Source organism: Panthera leo, chromosome A3 (genome assembly GCF_018350215.1).
Source record: "Panthera leo isolate Ple1 chromosome A3, P.leo_Ple1_pat1.1, whole genome shotgun sequence".
Classification (NCBI taxonomy): domain Eukaryota; kingdom Metazoa; phylum Chordata; class Mammalia; order Carnivora; family Felidae; genus Panthera; species Panthera leo.
Genome location: NC_056681.1, coordinates 108,105,334 through 108,119,241, shown reverse-complemented (window position 1 = coordinate 108,119,241; position 13,908 = coordinate 108,105,334). Strand labels below are relative to the sequence as shown.

The window sequence follows — 13,908 nt, the reverse complement described above, 5'->3', positions numbered from 1 at the left end:
AATGAATAATTCTTTCAACTTTTTTGCATATTTGAAACTTCCCATAATAAAACATTGGGTTAAAAAAAAAAAAAAAAAACAACTTAATCACAAGACAAAAACACTCTAAAATGAAGTGCAACATTTTTTCCTATTCTACCCAAAGCTGTGATACAAAATACATTATGGGGAACAGGGAGTAGTTGCCACTTTTATTATTTGGATGAAGCATCCTCACTGCTGTGATTTCTGGATCTCACTGCCATTGCTGGATTACAGTCTTCCTTTCCACTATGACATGTGCCATAATCCTTGTGGACCTCGTCATCACCCATATATGTAATACACCAATCCATCATTCAATACACTAACTCCAGAGCTCCCAATTGTCTTATTTCTTTCATTTCTGGAATCTTAAAACCCTAAATTATTATGATGATCTCCAATCATAATCCCCTGTCTGCTCTCGCTACCCTCCTCCTCCAACTCATCAAAGATTTCTAATCCACGGAGCCTTCATCTATACCCCCATAACCCATCTTACAGCTTTACTTTCTATCACCTGAAATATTGCTATCCTCTTAGTCTCTACTGCAGCCACCTGCAATCAACTCTCCTTCTGTGACCATTCACCTGAACCGATGAGTGCTGCTGGAGGAAATCTCACAACCACCAGACCAATGAATGTGCCTCCAAATTTATGGTCTTCACACTCTGCACTGCTCAGCAAGTTCTTTCTGATTCACTGGTTGGCTCCTTCTCCACGCTCCAAAACAGCAATTTCAAAACTTCACCATGCTTCTTAAACTCCTTACTCATTTCTCTTTCCTCGCTCTATGTAGAGAATCTTGCTATTCATTTCGTTAAGAAAATAGAGGATACCTAACGTGAACTCCCTGCTGCCCAACCTACAAACCCTTATTTGTCTCTTTCCCTCCCATCTCAGGAAAAAAAGATGCCATCAAAGATGCCCTGCTAGAGGTAGCATAGCATAGTATTTAAAACTGCAGACTCTCTAACCAAATTACTCTTTCTAAACCTCAGTTTTCTCTCTTGTAAAATGGAAGCAATAATAGTATCCAATGAGAATTAGAAAACACATGTGAGTACTTAAAATAGTACCTGGCAAACAGTTCAAGACAAATCCCATTACTTGTGTTCCTGGGCTACTCATCTCCTCATTGTTCAGTATCTTCACCAGCACTCTCTACCAGCTCCTGCCCCAAAGACTCCTAACATATACAAGTTTCCATCACCTTCAAATAAAAAGCCTCCCCAAGCTTGAATCCCTTTCTTGCCACAGCAGTATCTCTTTTCATTTCCAAGCTTCTGGAAAAAAAAAAAAAAACAAACACCATAGTAATCTGGAGAGTGGCGGGGGGGGGGGGGGGGGGGGCAGGGCGGCAGAAGTCATCTGTCCTTGCTACCTTGCTATTGTCTTTCCATGTTCTTCCGTCATCTATCCACACTGAAACCGCTCAGACGGAAGTGACCCCTTAGCTGTCAAATCTAACATTTTCAAGCACCTTACCTCACTTATCCGTAGCCTGACGCACTTAACGACTCTTCTTGCAGCTCCTTACTTTCTCGGCTTCTCAGACACTAGGGTCTCATACTTTTTACCTGACTCCTTCCTTCTTTTTATATTTCCCCTTCAAATTCTCATAGTTTACTTCCTATGCCCTAGTTATAAAGTTCAGAGCAGAGTTTCAGCATTAAATAATGATATATACAAAGTTGCAGATACCAGTTAATCAATATAAACACCAACAAAACATACCAACACGATTTTGTGCATTTAGAAAAGAAGTATTTCCCGGATAAGTGGAAAACTGTGTGGATGGCTTCTGGAAGAACTTCACTCTAAGCAACTTTACAGTGAAACATTTAATTAATTAATTTAAGATTTTAGATTTAAGGTTTTGTTTTTAAGTAATCTCTACAACCTACATGGGGCTTGAACTCACAACCCTGAGATCAAGGTAGCATAATACTCACTGAGCCAGCCAGGAGCCCCGTGAAACATTTAATTTAGAAGTCTGGACCTCCTTTCTTCAGCTTGCTGTATCTACATTCACTGAGTAGACCCTGTATTGATCACTGGGACCCAGTTTGTTCCAGGCTCTGGGTTATACTTCCTATCTCAACTGACACCTGGAATGAATAATGCCAGGTACAAGACGTACAATAAATACGAAGAGGGGGATCAAGATCTGATGTCTCTTGGCCTGACCAAGGATCCAACAGAGAAATAATTTTGGCAGAAGCCTCAGGTCCAGAAGAGAAAAACAAAACCACAAGGCCCAGGACTGAGGAGTCTCTACTCCAACTCCTTCTTTCTTTGATTTTTTAAACATAGGGTTTTTTTTTGTTTTGTTTTAAAGTGTTTATTTTGAGAGAGAGAGAGAGAGAGAGAGGGATAGAGAGTGAGGGGATGGGCAGAGAGAAGGGGACAAGCAGGCTTCACATTGTCAGCACAGAGCGTGATGTGGGGTTTGATCCCATGAACTATGAGATCATGACCTGAGCCGAAGCCAAAAGTCTGACACTTAACCGACTGAGCCCCCCAGGCTCCCCTCCAACTTCTTCCTTCTTCATCCCCTTGAATCACTCCTTCCCCTGCTCTTCTCCTACACACTATTGCCCACTCCTCCCCCTCCCCAACCAGGTCTAATGACAGCCCTACTTCAGTCTTACCTCTAATTTTCAGTAGGTGGCTTTATCTACTTTTAACACCTTCACTGATGTACAACTGACATTCAACAAATTGCACATATCTGAGTTGTAAATCTGCTAAATTTTAATGTATGTATATATCCGTGAAATTATCAGCACAATCAACAAATGAACATAAAAGCCTCCCCCTAAAACCACCACTCACTTGCTCCTTGTCGTTGTAGGTAAGTTTGCAATTTCTAGAATTTTATATAATAGAATTATACAGTATATACTCTTTTTTTGATCTGGTTTCTTTCATTCAGCTGAACTATTTTGAGATTCAATCATATTGTCATGTGTATCAATAATTCATTCCTTTTTATTACCCAGTAGTATTCCAATGTATGGCTATTTCACAATTTGTTTATTCTTTCACCTGTTAATGGACATTTGGATTGTTTCCTCTTTTTTTGCTGAAGAGAACTCTCATGAACAGAATCCTTGTATAAGTCTTTGTATGGATAAAGACTTCATCTATTCTTTTTTTTTTTTAACGTTTATTTATTCTTTGAGAGAGAGATGTTTATTCATTCTTTGAGAGAGAGAGAGAGAGAGAGAGAGAGAGCACGAGCAGGGGAGGGGCAGAGTGAGGGAGACACAAAATCTGAAGCAGGTTCCAGGCTCTGAGCTGTCAGCACAGAGCCTGATGTCGGTCTTGAACTCACAAACCACGTGATCATGACCTAAGCTGAAGTCAGACGCTCAACCGACTCAACCGACTGAGCCACCCAGGCGCCTCCAAGGCTTCATTTATTCTTAAGGCTTTACCTCCACCCCTGGAAGTTCCAAATTTGCGGTGGCAGATACCAATGACAACTGCCAGCTTGACAAGTCCACCTGGATAAGCCAAAAGGACTTTTAAATCAACGTGTCTAAAACTCATCTCTTTAGGCCACTCTCTCCATCACAACGGCTTCTTCTCCTCCATTGTCTGTTCTGACAAAAAGCACACAAACCAGAACTTAGGGACTCTTCCTGCTGTCTTACCACTTGCCCTACTCACTGAGGGAGTGACTGGGTCCTGTCAATTCTACCTTTAAACATCTCTCAAAATCCATCCCTAAGTTTCCAACCAAGTTCAAATGCATCCTTAATTCAAATGCATAGTATCTCTTGACTGGACTATTAAACTAGCCTTCTAACTTTTCTCCTTACCTCAGGTCTCATTCTTCTCCAATCCATTTTCTATTCTCTGGCCAAAGTGAATTTTCTAAAATTCCAATCTGATGTTACTCCCCCATTCCTCAATGACTTTCATCCCCTCAAGATAAAATTCAAACTCCTTAGCTTAACATTTAAAAAACTTCTCTCGAAACCAGTTTCCTATCCAAACTCATCCTCTGCCACTTCCCACTGTGCTCTGACTTAGTCGTTTCTGGATGATGTCATACCTTTTTATTCTTAGTGCCGAGGGCAATGCTTGTAGTAAGCATGATATATTTGTGCAATAGACAAGATAGGACTTAGACTGAGAGAGGTAGTGGGACACTCTGGGCATATTCAGGAAAAGCAGGAGTCCAGTCTGGCTGAAGCATAAAGAATATGAAAGACCATGGTGGGCAATCCAGCCAGGAAAGCAGGATGAAGCCAGATCACTGATCACCATCAATTCTCTGGTAATGACCGTGCACCGCATCCTGTGCCCTCAAAAGATATCGTTAGTTCTGAGCAAGAGGGCAACGTATTCAGATGTGTACTAGAACTTCTGAAATTTGAAAAATAGATACGGGAAAGGTGAGGTGCAGTAAACTAGTTAAGGTGCTATCACAGTAGTCTAGGAAAGAGGACTCAAGGGGCGCCTGGGTGGCTCAGTCGGTTAAGCGTCCGACTTCAGCTCAGGTCACGATCTCGCGGTCCGTGAGTTCGAGCCCCGCGTCGGGCTCTGGGCTGATGGCTCAGAACCTGGAGCCTGCTTCCAATTCTGTGTCTCCCTCTCTCTCTGCCCCTCCCCCGTTCATGCTCTGTCTCTCTCTGTCTCAAAAATAAATAAACGTTAAAAAAAAAAAAAAAGGAAAGAGGACTCAAGAGTAGGAGGGAACAGATTAGAAGAACGTGTCAAAGGGGAATAAACCTACAGGCCATGCTGGGTTTGGGCAGCAATGTAAGAGAGAGAATGCCGAGACGACTCCAAAGTTTTTAACCAAATAAACAACAAGAGGACTTTTTTTTAATGGTCAGTGAAGGAGGAGACAGATGATGTAGTTTGGGTATTCCGCGACCCATTCATTCAAGCAACGGAAGTTCCTATTAGGTGTCAGGCACTGTATGCATGAAGGATAAAATGAGGGTAAAATATCATTCCTGTTCTCAAGGACCATCTAATCTAGTTGTGGGATGGGGCAGACAAGTGAATAGGAACTTACAATTCATTATTAAGTGCTAGGCTTCAGTGCTAAAAGAAAATGAAGACTATCCAACTCAGCCCTGAGGATTTGAGAAAACACCTGAGGTCAAGTGAGTCCAGAAGGAGGAGTAGTGTTAGGCCAGGCAAAGGGCAGTCCAGGGGAAGAGAATAACATGACAACAGAGCCTCAGGTAAAAGAGCTCAAGTTGGGCACATCTGCAATAGTGCATTAAGTCTAAAGGAAGAGTTCAAGATAAAGAGAGCAGGCAGGTGCAAATGCAGGTTCTGAGCTCCCAAGAGTACATCCAGATATGAAATTGTATTCTCAACCTCATCTTAGGTGGCTCAGAATCATCACCAGTGGCTATCTTAAATAAGAATTAGAAGAACCTACCGGCTGGATTGTGTATGCTCCCACCTCCTCCCATCACTTGTGTCCTGCAAGGGGATCTCTGCATATGGTTAAGGCTGTTTTTGCAAATAAGCAAAGAGGACTGAGGGGACCTTAGCAAATGGGAGACACATGTCCAGTCTAAAGAAGGAAGCCATTTACTCAGCTCCAGCAGTTTACTGTCTTGCCCAATGGGGAAAGGCCCTCCTATTCTTCAAGAAAAGCCGAAAATTCGGATTTTAACATCTCCCACTTTTAAATAGTGGCAACTAGTTACATTAAAAGTAAAACAACAGGGTGCCGGCCAAACAAAATGCTTCTGGAGACAGATTTCAGCAAGGGGCACCGGGGTGGCAGAGTCAGACCTGGTCGGCCAACTCTTAGAATGCTCTCTCCACTACTTGACAGTACCCTCACAACTGACAGAGTGTCTTGATGGTTCCCTGGAACAGGAGTTGTTTGCTCTTAAGCAAAACAGCCCCAAACTGATGGTGTTTTGAGTTCTTCTGTATGTTCGCAAGAATTTCTTGGTCTCCTCCCCACTCCACTCCCACCTCTGCCAGGACCAGGCTTCGGACACGACTGAGACCTCCTACTCCCCTATTATAAGCTAAGACGCCAAGCTTGCAGGTAAAGCAAAAGTAAAAAGAGAGCCCTGATGGAGTTTCTAATGAATAAGGTATGTAAGGAAGATGGCATCTCTTTGGTTTTCTTAGAAAACAGTATCACGGAGACGTTTGATGTCACTTAAGGGAAAAAGTCAGTAACTTACACCTGAAAAAAATGAGCAAATTCTGCTAACACACTAAATAGTTTCCACTGTAAGTCTCCAAGGAGGGGGAGGAGGGCAAAAGGGAAAGTAAAAGTTGCTGGCCTTTGGGAAACATCAGGCACCTTTTAAGACACAGTTTTTTTCAAAGTATACATGTTCAGAACAAAAGGTACAGCATAATCTCAACTCTCAGGAGGAGCTAAAATATATTTTAATAACATAAAACGTTCTTTGAGCAACAACATATTGGACTTCAGAAACACTCCGAGACTAAAGCAATCTCCACAGAAAAGGTAAAAGGGAAACAAAAAACAAGGATTGTTTTTATCTTCAAACACAGTTTCTAGTGTTGTAATGTATTTACTAACTCACAATGTTGCTTTAGAAGCTTTTAAAATGTAGCAACATTTCCTAATGCTACTAAAACGTTTAAAAGCAAAGATCATGGAGCATACAACTTTAGATAACAAGGTGGCAAACCTGAAGACACAGAGAAAGGTTAAAAATTCCAATCAACAGCCCGAAAGATAGTACCAAGACTCTAAACAACAACAACAAAAGTGGCATGTGCATCCGCCCCTGTTAATCGGAGGAGTGGGGGAATTCAGGGGAATGAAGAGCGATTACACAGGGCGAGCAAAGCAGGCCGTGTTCCCGCTGGCAAGCGAGCTCTGCAATTACTTAGAGCAAGCATTATGGCTAGAGCATTCTTGAGCCCACTAAAACCAGCATACTGGACACCTAAAACCGGAGGCTGACAGCAGCTCCAGGGTAAGACCGAGAAGGCGGAAAAGTGGCCTGCTGTGACCTCCACTGAAAACTGAGCCTCCTCCAACTCTCGTCTCGGAATCAGAGACAGGACATTAACCTCTCGGGAGGCTGTTTTATTCGGACAAACTCTGCCTGGCTTGCCGCGGCCTTCCCACACACCGGGTGAATGTCAACACGGAGCCAGCGAGTGTGGGGGAACCTCTCAGCGTGCGCGGTCCTTTCTGGAAGGCGGCGAGACCGGGAAGAAAGACGGCCTTGCGCGCGCCCCGCCTCCCCAGCCCTTCCACCGCCCCGGCCCCGCGCCCTAGCGGGGGCTGCAAGCCGGGAAGCGGGGGTCCCGCGCGCTCCTCACCTTTTTCAGCGCCGGCACCAGCAGCCCCCGCCACTTGGGTGCGTTCTCCTCGCTGAAAAACTCGTACGGCAGCTGCTGCGCCTGCATGGTGCCCCCGGGGCGCCTCTGGGCGGGGAGAGGGGCGGCGGCGGCGGCGGCCGGGCCGGGGAGCCGCGAGAGGGCGAGCTCGCAGCACCGAACAGGGCCGCGGCCCCACCGGACGGCCCGGCCCCCTCGGGGCGCCGCGCGGCCGGGCTAGCCCTGGAGAGGGGGCTGAGGGGCGAGGCTCGCGCCCGGCCACCCACCCGACACGGGCACCAGCCGCGGAGAGCGAACGCAGCCCGGAGGCGGCGGCGGCGGCATCCCGCACCACCGCCCCGGGGCCGGGCCCCCCCCCCCCTTCCCGGCCCGCCGGCGCCGCCCCGGGCTGCCCTCCGCCGCGGCCGCCGCCCGCCGGGGCTACGCTCCCGGGCCCGGCCTGGCCCCGCGGCGGAGCCGGCGGCTGGGGGAGGGCGTGCGGAGGGACGCTCCGGCCGCGGAGCCCGCTCCGCGCAGCGGCGACCCCGAAACGCGAGCGGCCCGAGGCGGAGCGGGGCCGGGGGATAGCGGGGGAGGGGAAAGGCCCGAGGTCGTCGTTGGAGGATCTGGCTGCCCGGAGGTGCCGCCGCGGCCGCCGCCGACGCCGGTGTAGCGCTCGAGCTTCCTACTAGCGAACTGAACCTGCTGGCTACTGAGCATGCGCTGCCGAGCAGGGCCGGTTCGCTCCGGGTTTTCCTGCTCCCCAGCGAAGGAGGAGGGAAGCGCGAGCGAGAAGGGCGCCCCGGAGGACTGCAGGGGAGGAGCGAAAGGGCCCCAAGAAGTCGAACCCGGGCCTTCCGGGTGGGGTGCGAGCTATGGGGAAGCGGCCCCCATTGTGTGGTTGGGCCGCGAGGAATCCCACCTCTCTTTTGGCGTCTCTGGGCCTGTAGTTTCGGAAAGGGGCGTGTATGTGTGTACTTTGTTCCTGAACACGAAGATAAGAACTGCCCAGAGCATGCAATGTATAGTAAACAGACTGGACAAAAGATAGGTGCCTTTCTAACGAAACCTACTACTCAATATTTGTCCGGTAATAGAAACGATTGCAGTGTTTCCGATTAGTCTTTCCACATCACCAAGAATAAAATGCGTACCTGCAGTATAGATTTTGTGCGTTTCAAATTCAGTATGTTCATCTCTCAAGCCCACTTAAATTTGAACTCCAATAACCACTTACCTCAGTGGAAATTGAGACCTCTCTTGCAGCTCCCAGATCCCTGAGCACCTTACTTATGTCCCTCTAAGGGCATTTAGTTTATCTGTTTTGTAATCTCTCCAGGCTCTTTCAAATAGATAGCAAACTCCTGGAAGGCAGATCTTTTTCACTAAGGGCTCTACACAGAATAGACACTTAGTGAATGTTTGAGGAGTGCTAAATGAGCATTATCTACAAATTGTTCATCTCAGTGGTACGGTGCAGCTGGCCCTCATGGTTTACCATTAAGCACTTTTTGAGCATAATCTCATTTAATAGTCATAGAATCCTATTGTTTTCATTTAACAGATGAGGAGACAGCTTAGAGAATTAGCCTTGGTTGAAGCTGATATTGTTCAGCTATTTCAGAGAACAATAACCAGGATCACGTGGATGAAAAATGTTTAAGCAGTGGTTCTTAATCTCTACAAGATCTCTTTACAAATCTCATAATAAAAGTCTTAGGTCCTTCCCTTTTAAAATGTACACACATGGTTTACATTTTAATATCCTTCACACTTTCAAAGTATTTAGAATGGCATTTTGAAAATCATCCATACACCCTCTGGGTAAGATGAGATAGAGGAACCATAGCTTTGAGTGGAGTTAGGGTAGGAGAAGGGGGTCTCGGAGGAAAGGGACTCTCATGTCAGCCATCTTCAAAAATCTGATATCAAAGGATTAATATAGAAAAAATCGTATGATATGTAGGGGTGGCTGGGTGGCTCAGTCAGTGAAGCATCTGACTATTGATCTAGGCTCAGGTCATGATCTCACAATTGGTGAGACCCACAAAGCCTGCATTTGGCTGTTTACATTCTCAACCTTTTCTTACCATTCTCAACCTTGTCTCACCACACTCCAGTCACAGTGGCCTTCTGTCTGTTCCTAGAAAACAGCAACCTCTTTCCTGCGCAGGTTCTTTGCTCTTCCCTCAGCCTGAAACTCACTCTGCTCCTAACTGTTCACTTGGCTGGTTAGAAACGTCACCACCTCCAAGAGGCTTTCTCTGATCACGCTAAATTCCCACCTATATGTTGTTACCATAAACCTTGGTTAGTCCCTTGCTAGCATCATCACGGCCACTAGAATATACTGCAAGAGATCAACCTACTTCATCATTACATCCCCAGGACCTACAGTACTTGGTACACAATAGATGTTCAAGACAAGCTAATCACAGTTGTCCCAGGAAGCGGGGCTGTGCGGATGAAAACGGTACATTCATTCACTTGGGACGTCGGGGTTAACAGGCTGGACTTGTTGACCTCCGAGATCCCTGACAACTTGGAAGCCTCTGATTTGACTGCAGAGGTAAACAAGCCCTAAGAAACAGGGATTACAGCCCGTCATGGGCATGCTTAGCAGCCGGGACAGGTTTTCACTAGTTTGGACATTTGGGCCGCAAACTGAGACCAAGCAGCTGGAGGAAAATTGCAGTGGAGAGGCTCGACGCTTTTCAGCTGAGAGACCTGGGCTCGGCACCGCTAAGGTCGGGGAGCAATCGAGCCCCTCTGTGCCATTTGGTTGTATCTCTTGGCACAAAACACCTATGGGCGTGCAGCCATTATAGACAACCGTGGCGGACTCAAAAACGCCCTAGTGGAGACGTGAAAACTCCCGGGGCCCTCAGCGTTAACCGCCGACAGTGGCTGGCGGCGGCGCAGGCGCAAAAGCTCCCTTCGCTCCCCTCCTCGGCGCTAACAAGCCTAGTGCCAGAGCGGACGTGACGCACAGGGGCGCGTCCAGACGAACCAGCCGAGGCCCGAGTGGGACGCGTCCAGGCGTGCTAGCCGAGTTCCGAGAGTGTCGCGACGGGAGCGGGGCAGCGGAGCAGGGGGCGGGGAGGGTGTCGGGTCCAGCGGCGCGCCCCCTGCAGGCGGCAGTGCTCTTTGCCCTGCGCCTCCGGACGCAGCCACAGGGTTCCCTTCCTCGCTGTGGCCACAATTGTCTTCCCGAAGCAAATTTCAGGTCCGGTTACTCTCCTGTTCAAGAGCCTTCACTGCCCTCCCAGGATAAAGTCCGAAGTCCTTAGCTCTGTATTCATCAGGACCTTGCACAATCAGGCTATTCCTTATCTTTCCAGCTCTATCTCACTTAAAGTGAACTGTTGCCTCCTATTAACCCATCCTTTTCTCTTGTTTCCTGCCTATGCTGCTCCGTCCGCCTGGCGTGTCCATAACCGTTTTTCTTTTCAGTCCCTCCTGTCACAGCTTCACCCCATCTCCCATATGGGCACCCACCAAGGAACTCTTTTCCACGCTGTTGTTCCAGCGCAAATGCCACCTTTTCTCTGAAGTCTTTCCTAGCCCCCATTCAGGACTCTTCCCCCTCAAACTTTAGAACCCACTAGGCATAAGAAACAGCAGTTTCAGGAGCATATCCTCCCTTTATGCTTCAACTCACCCTTTCTTCCCAGCCCTTACTTTCAATCCCACTTCTCCAAATAGTATGTCCTTAGAAAATACAGCAGAGAAAATAGTGGCTGATAAAACTGCTGGATACCCACCTTTTATCACCTTCAGTTACAACTTGGATGTCCTCCGTTTCCATCTCTCTCTCTCTCCCTCTCCCTCTCTCTCTCTCTTGCAAAGATGGTGGGGAGCAAGGTAGGTACAATTAGAAGAAATGGTCGAAAGGTCTCTAAGATCTATGGGACTGTTCCTGGCACTTGTTTTTGAAAGATTTCCACGGAGTCCAGTTGTTCTACAAAAATCTCTTTACAGCTGATTCAAGTTAGAGTCTATGGCACCGTAAACCGATTGCTTCCCAGTCCCAGGCAACTTCAATCAAATTCCCAACAGAGTTTGCCATGAAACTTGATTAACTGATTCTAAAATGTATATGGAATAACAAACAAAACAAAACCCTAGTTCTTCTATCAAACAAAAGGTAGGAAAACATACCAGACATGAAGACTTATTACACAGCTAGAGTAATTAAAACTATGTGGTGTCAGCACAGGAACAGACAGCAAACCAATGGATCAATAAAGGGCCAAATATATATAGAAACTTGATTTATGACACAGCAACCATTGCAGATGATTGGGGAAGGGATATTACTGTTCAATAAATGAAATATGGGCAATTGACAAATACATATAGAAAAAATGAAATTCTACCCCCAACTCATACCCGGCACAAAACAATCCCACGTGGATGAAACTTTTTAAACATAAAAAACAAAACTATAAAATTGTGAGAAGGAAATATGGAATATCTTCATAAGCTCATCATAGGAAAAGATTTCTTAAATAAGACACAAAAACACAAACCATAAATTTAAGGTTTGATAAATTTGACTTCATTAAAATTAAGAACTTCTGTAAATCAAACGTAACATTAAAAAGTGAAAGGGCAAGGGCTGCCTGGCTGGCTCAGTTGGTAGAGAATATGACTCTTGATCTCCGAGTCAGGTCATGAGTGTGAGCCCCATATTGGGCCTTCAGTTTACTTTTTTAAAAAAAAAGTGAAAGGACAAGCCTAAGTTAAGTAGGAGAGAGTAGTTGCAACTCACATAACCAAAAAAGAATTAGTATTCAGAACATGTAGTTTCCTTTAAAGGAACTAACGATGGCTACATGTTCACTTCATTACCAATCAGGAAATGTGAAGTTAAAACCACAGTGAAATACTATGTCATAGCCATTGAATCGGCAAAAAATTTTTTTTAATTTTTTTTTAACGTTTATTTATTTTTGAGACAGAGAGAGACAGAGCATGAATGGGGGAGGGTCAGAGAGAGAGAGAGAGACACAGAATCTGAAACAGGCTCCAGGCTCTGAGCTGTCAGCACAGAGCCCGACGCGGGGCTCGAACTCACGGACCGTGAGATCATGACCTGAGCCGAAGTCGGCCGCTTAACCGACCAAGCCACCCAGGCGCCCCTATGAATTGGCAAAAATTTTAACGTTGCAGAATACTAAGCTTTGGCAGGATGTAAAGCAATTGAAATTCTCATCCATGACTATGTGAAAATAAACAAATACACAACTTTAGATAACTGTGTCTTAAAAGGTGAACATAGGCATGTCCTACATAAACTACCATAGATATATTCCCATAGTATATATATTCCAGAGAAAACTCCTCACTTAACTGTAAGAGTGTAAACAGTAGAATGGGTAAACAAATTGTGGAATACTAGACATCTGTGAAAATGAATGAACTACAGCCATACAACATTCCTATAGACTGAATGTTTATGTTCTCTTCAAAATTTGTATGTTGAATCTTAATCTCCATTGTGATGGTATTTGGAGGTGGGATTTTGGGGAAGTGAGTAGATCATGAGGGTGGAACCTTCATGTATAGGATTAGTGCTAAAATAAAAGAGACCCCAGAGAGGTCCCTCACCGTTTCCACCATGTGAGAAGGAGAGAGAAGACAGTTATCTGTGAACCGGAAGCAGGCTGTCACCTGTTGGCACCTTGATATTTGACTTCCCCGTCTCTAGAACTGTGAGAAATAAATTTCTGTTGTTTGAAAGCCACCATGTATGGTATTTTGTTATAACAATCCCAACAAACTAAGGCGCGCATCAACATAGATGAACCTTTAAAAAAAGAACACTGAGGGGCGTCTGGGTGGCTCAGTCGGTTAAGCGGCCGACTTCGACTCAGGTCATGATCTCGCGGTCCGTGAGTTCGAACTCCGCGTTGGGCTCTGTGCTGACGGCTCAGAGCCTGGAGCCTGTTTCAGATTCTGTGTCTCCCTCTCTCTGCCCCTCCCCTGTTCATGCTCTGCCTCTCTCTGTCTCAAAAATAAATAAACGTTAAAAAAAAATTAAAAAAAAGAACACTGATAATATAGAAATGTGCCTTGTGAACCTCCAAAGAAGAGGGCGGGGGGAACACTGGGAAAGAGAGAAATCTACCCACTCTATGATTCATTATATAAAATGCAAAAAATAAGTAGAAGTGAGTTGTGTGTTATTTTTTGTGATACCCAACCTGCATGATGGCCCAATGAGCCTTACCTCCTGCTATTCCTGCCCTGGTATAGACACCACCCCCACACTGACAGACAATCCTATTCAATAGTCAGTCTGTAAAATAGGACTTAGAAAAAATTGTATATGCGGCTTCTGACGCTAAGTCTTAAACAACATTGTGACTTTAGTCTGTCTCTCTCTCAAATTTCTCATTCTAGAAGTAGCCATGTTATGGAAGCGAAATCAAGAAACCCTATGGAGGAGCCCACACTGCAAGAAACTGTGGCCTCCTGCCATCAGCACATGAATGAACCATCTTGGAAACTGATCCCTCACCCCAGTAAGGCCTTCAGATAACTGGAACCTGTTTAATATTTTGACGGCAAATTTTCAG

General features: G+C 45.8%; 1 protein-coding gene and 1 pseudogene across 3 annotated transcripts in view; both read right to left on the bottom strand.

Annotated features, from left to right (window-relative positions):
- The window catches only part of SOS1 (SOS Ras/Rac guanine nucleotide exchange factor 1), a 149,797-nt gene extending 140,365 nt beyond the window's left edge, over positions 1–9,432 (bottom strand). The window contains exon 1 of one of the 3 annotated variants that reach the window (XM_042933187.1): positions 9,415–9,432. In XM_042933187.1, the coding sequence (XP_042789121.1) occupies positions 9,415–9,417 (3 nt within the window). In that variant the 5' untranslated portion in view covers positions 9,418–9,432. Of the gene's footprint in view, positions 1–7,327; positions 7,674–9,414 lie in introns of those variants that run through there. The other 2 variants (XM_042933185.1, XM_042933186.1) reach the window with 2 other exon arrangements.
- Positions 1,368–2,376, bottom strand: LOC122216396 (annotated as a pseudogene).
- Positions 9,433–13,908: the final 4,476 nt, after the last annotated feature.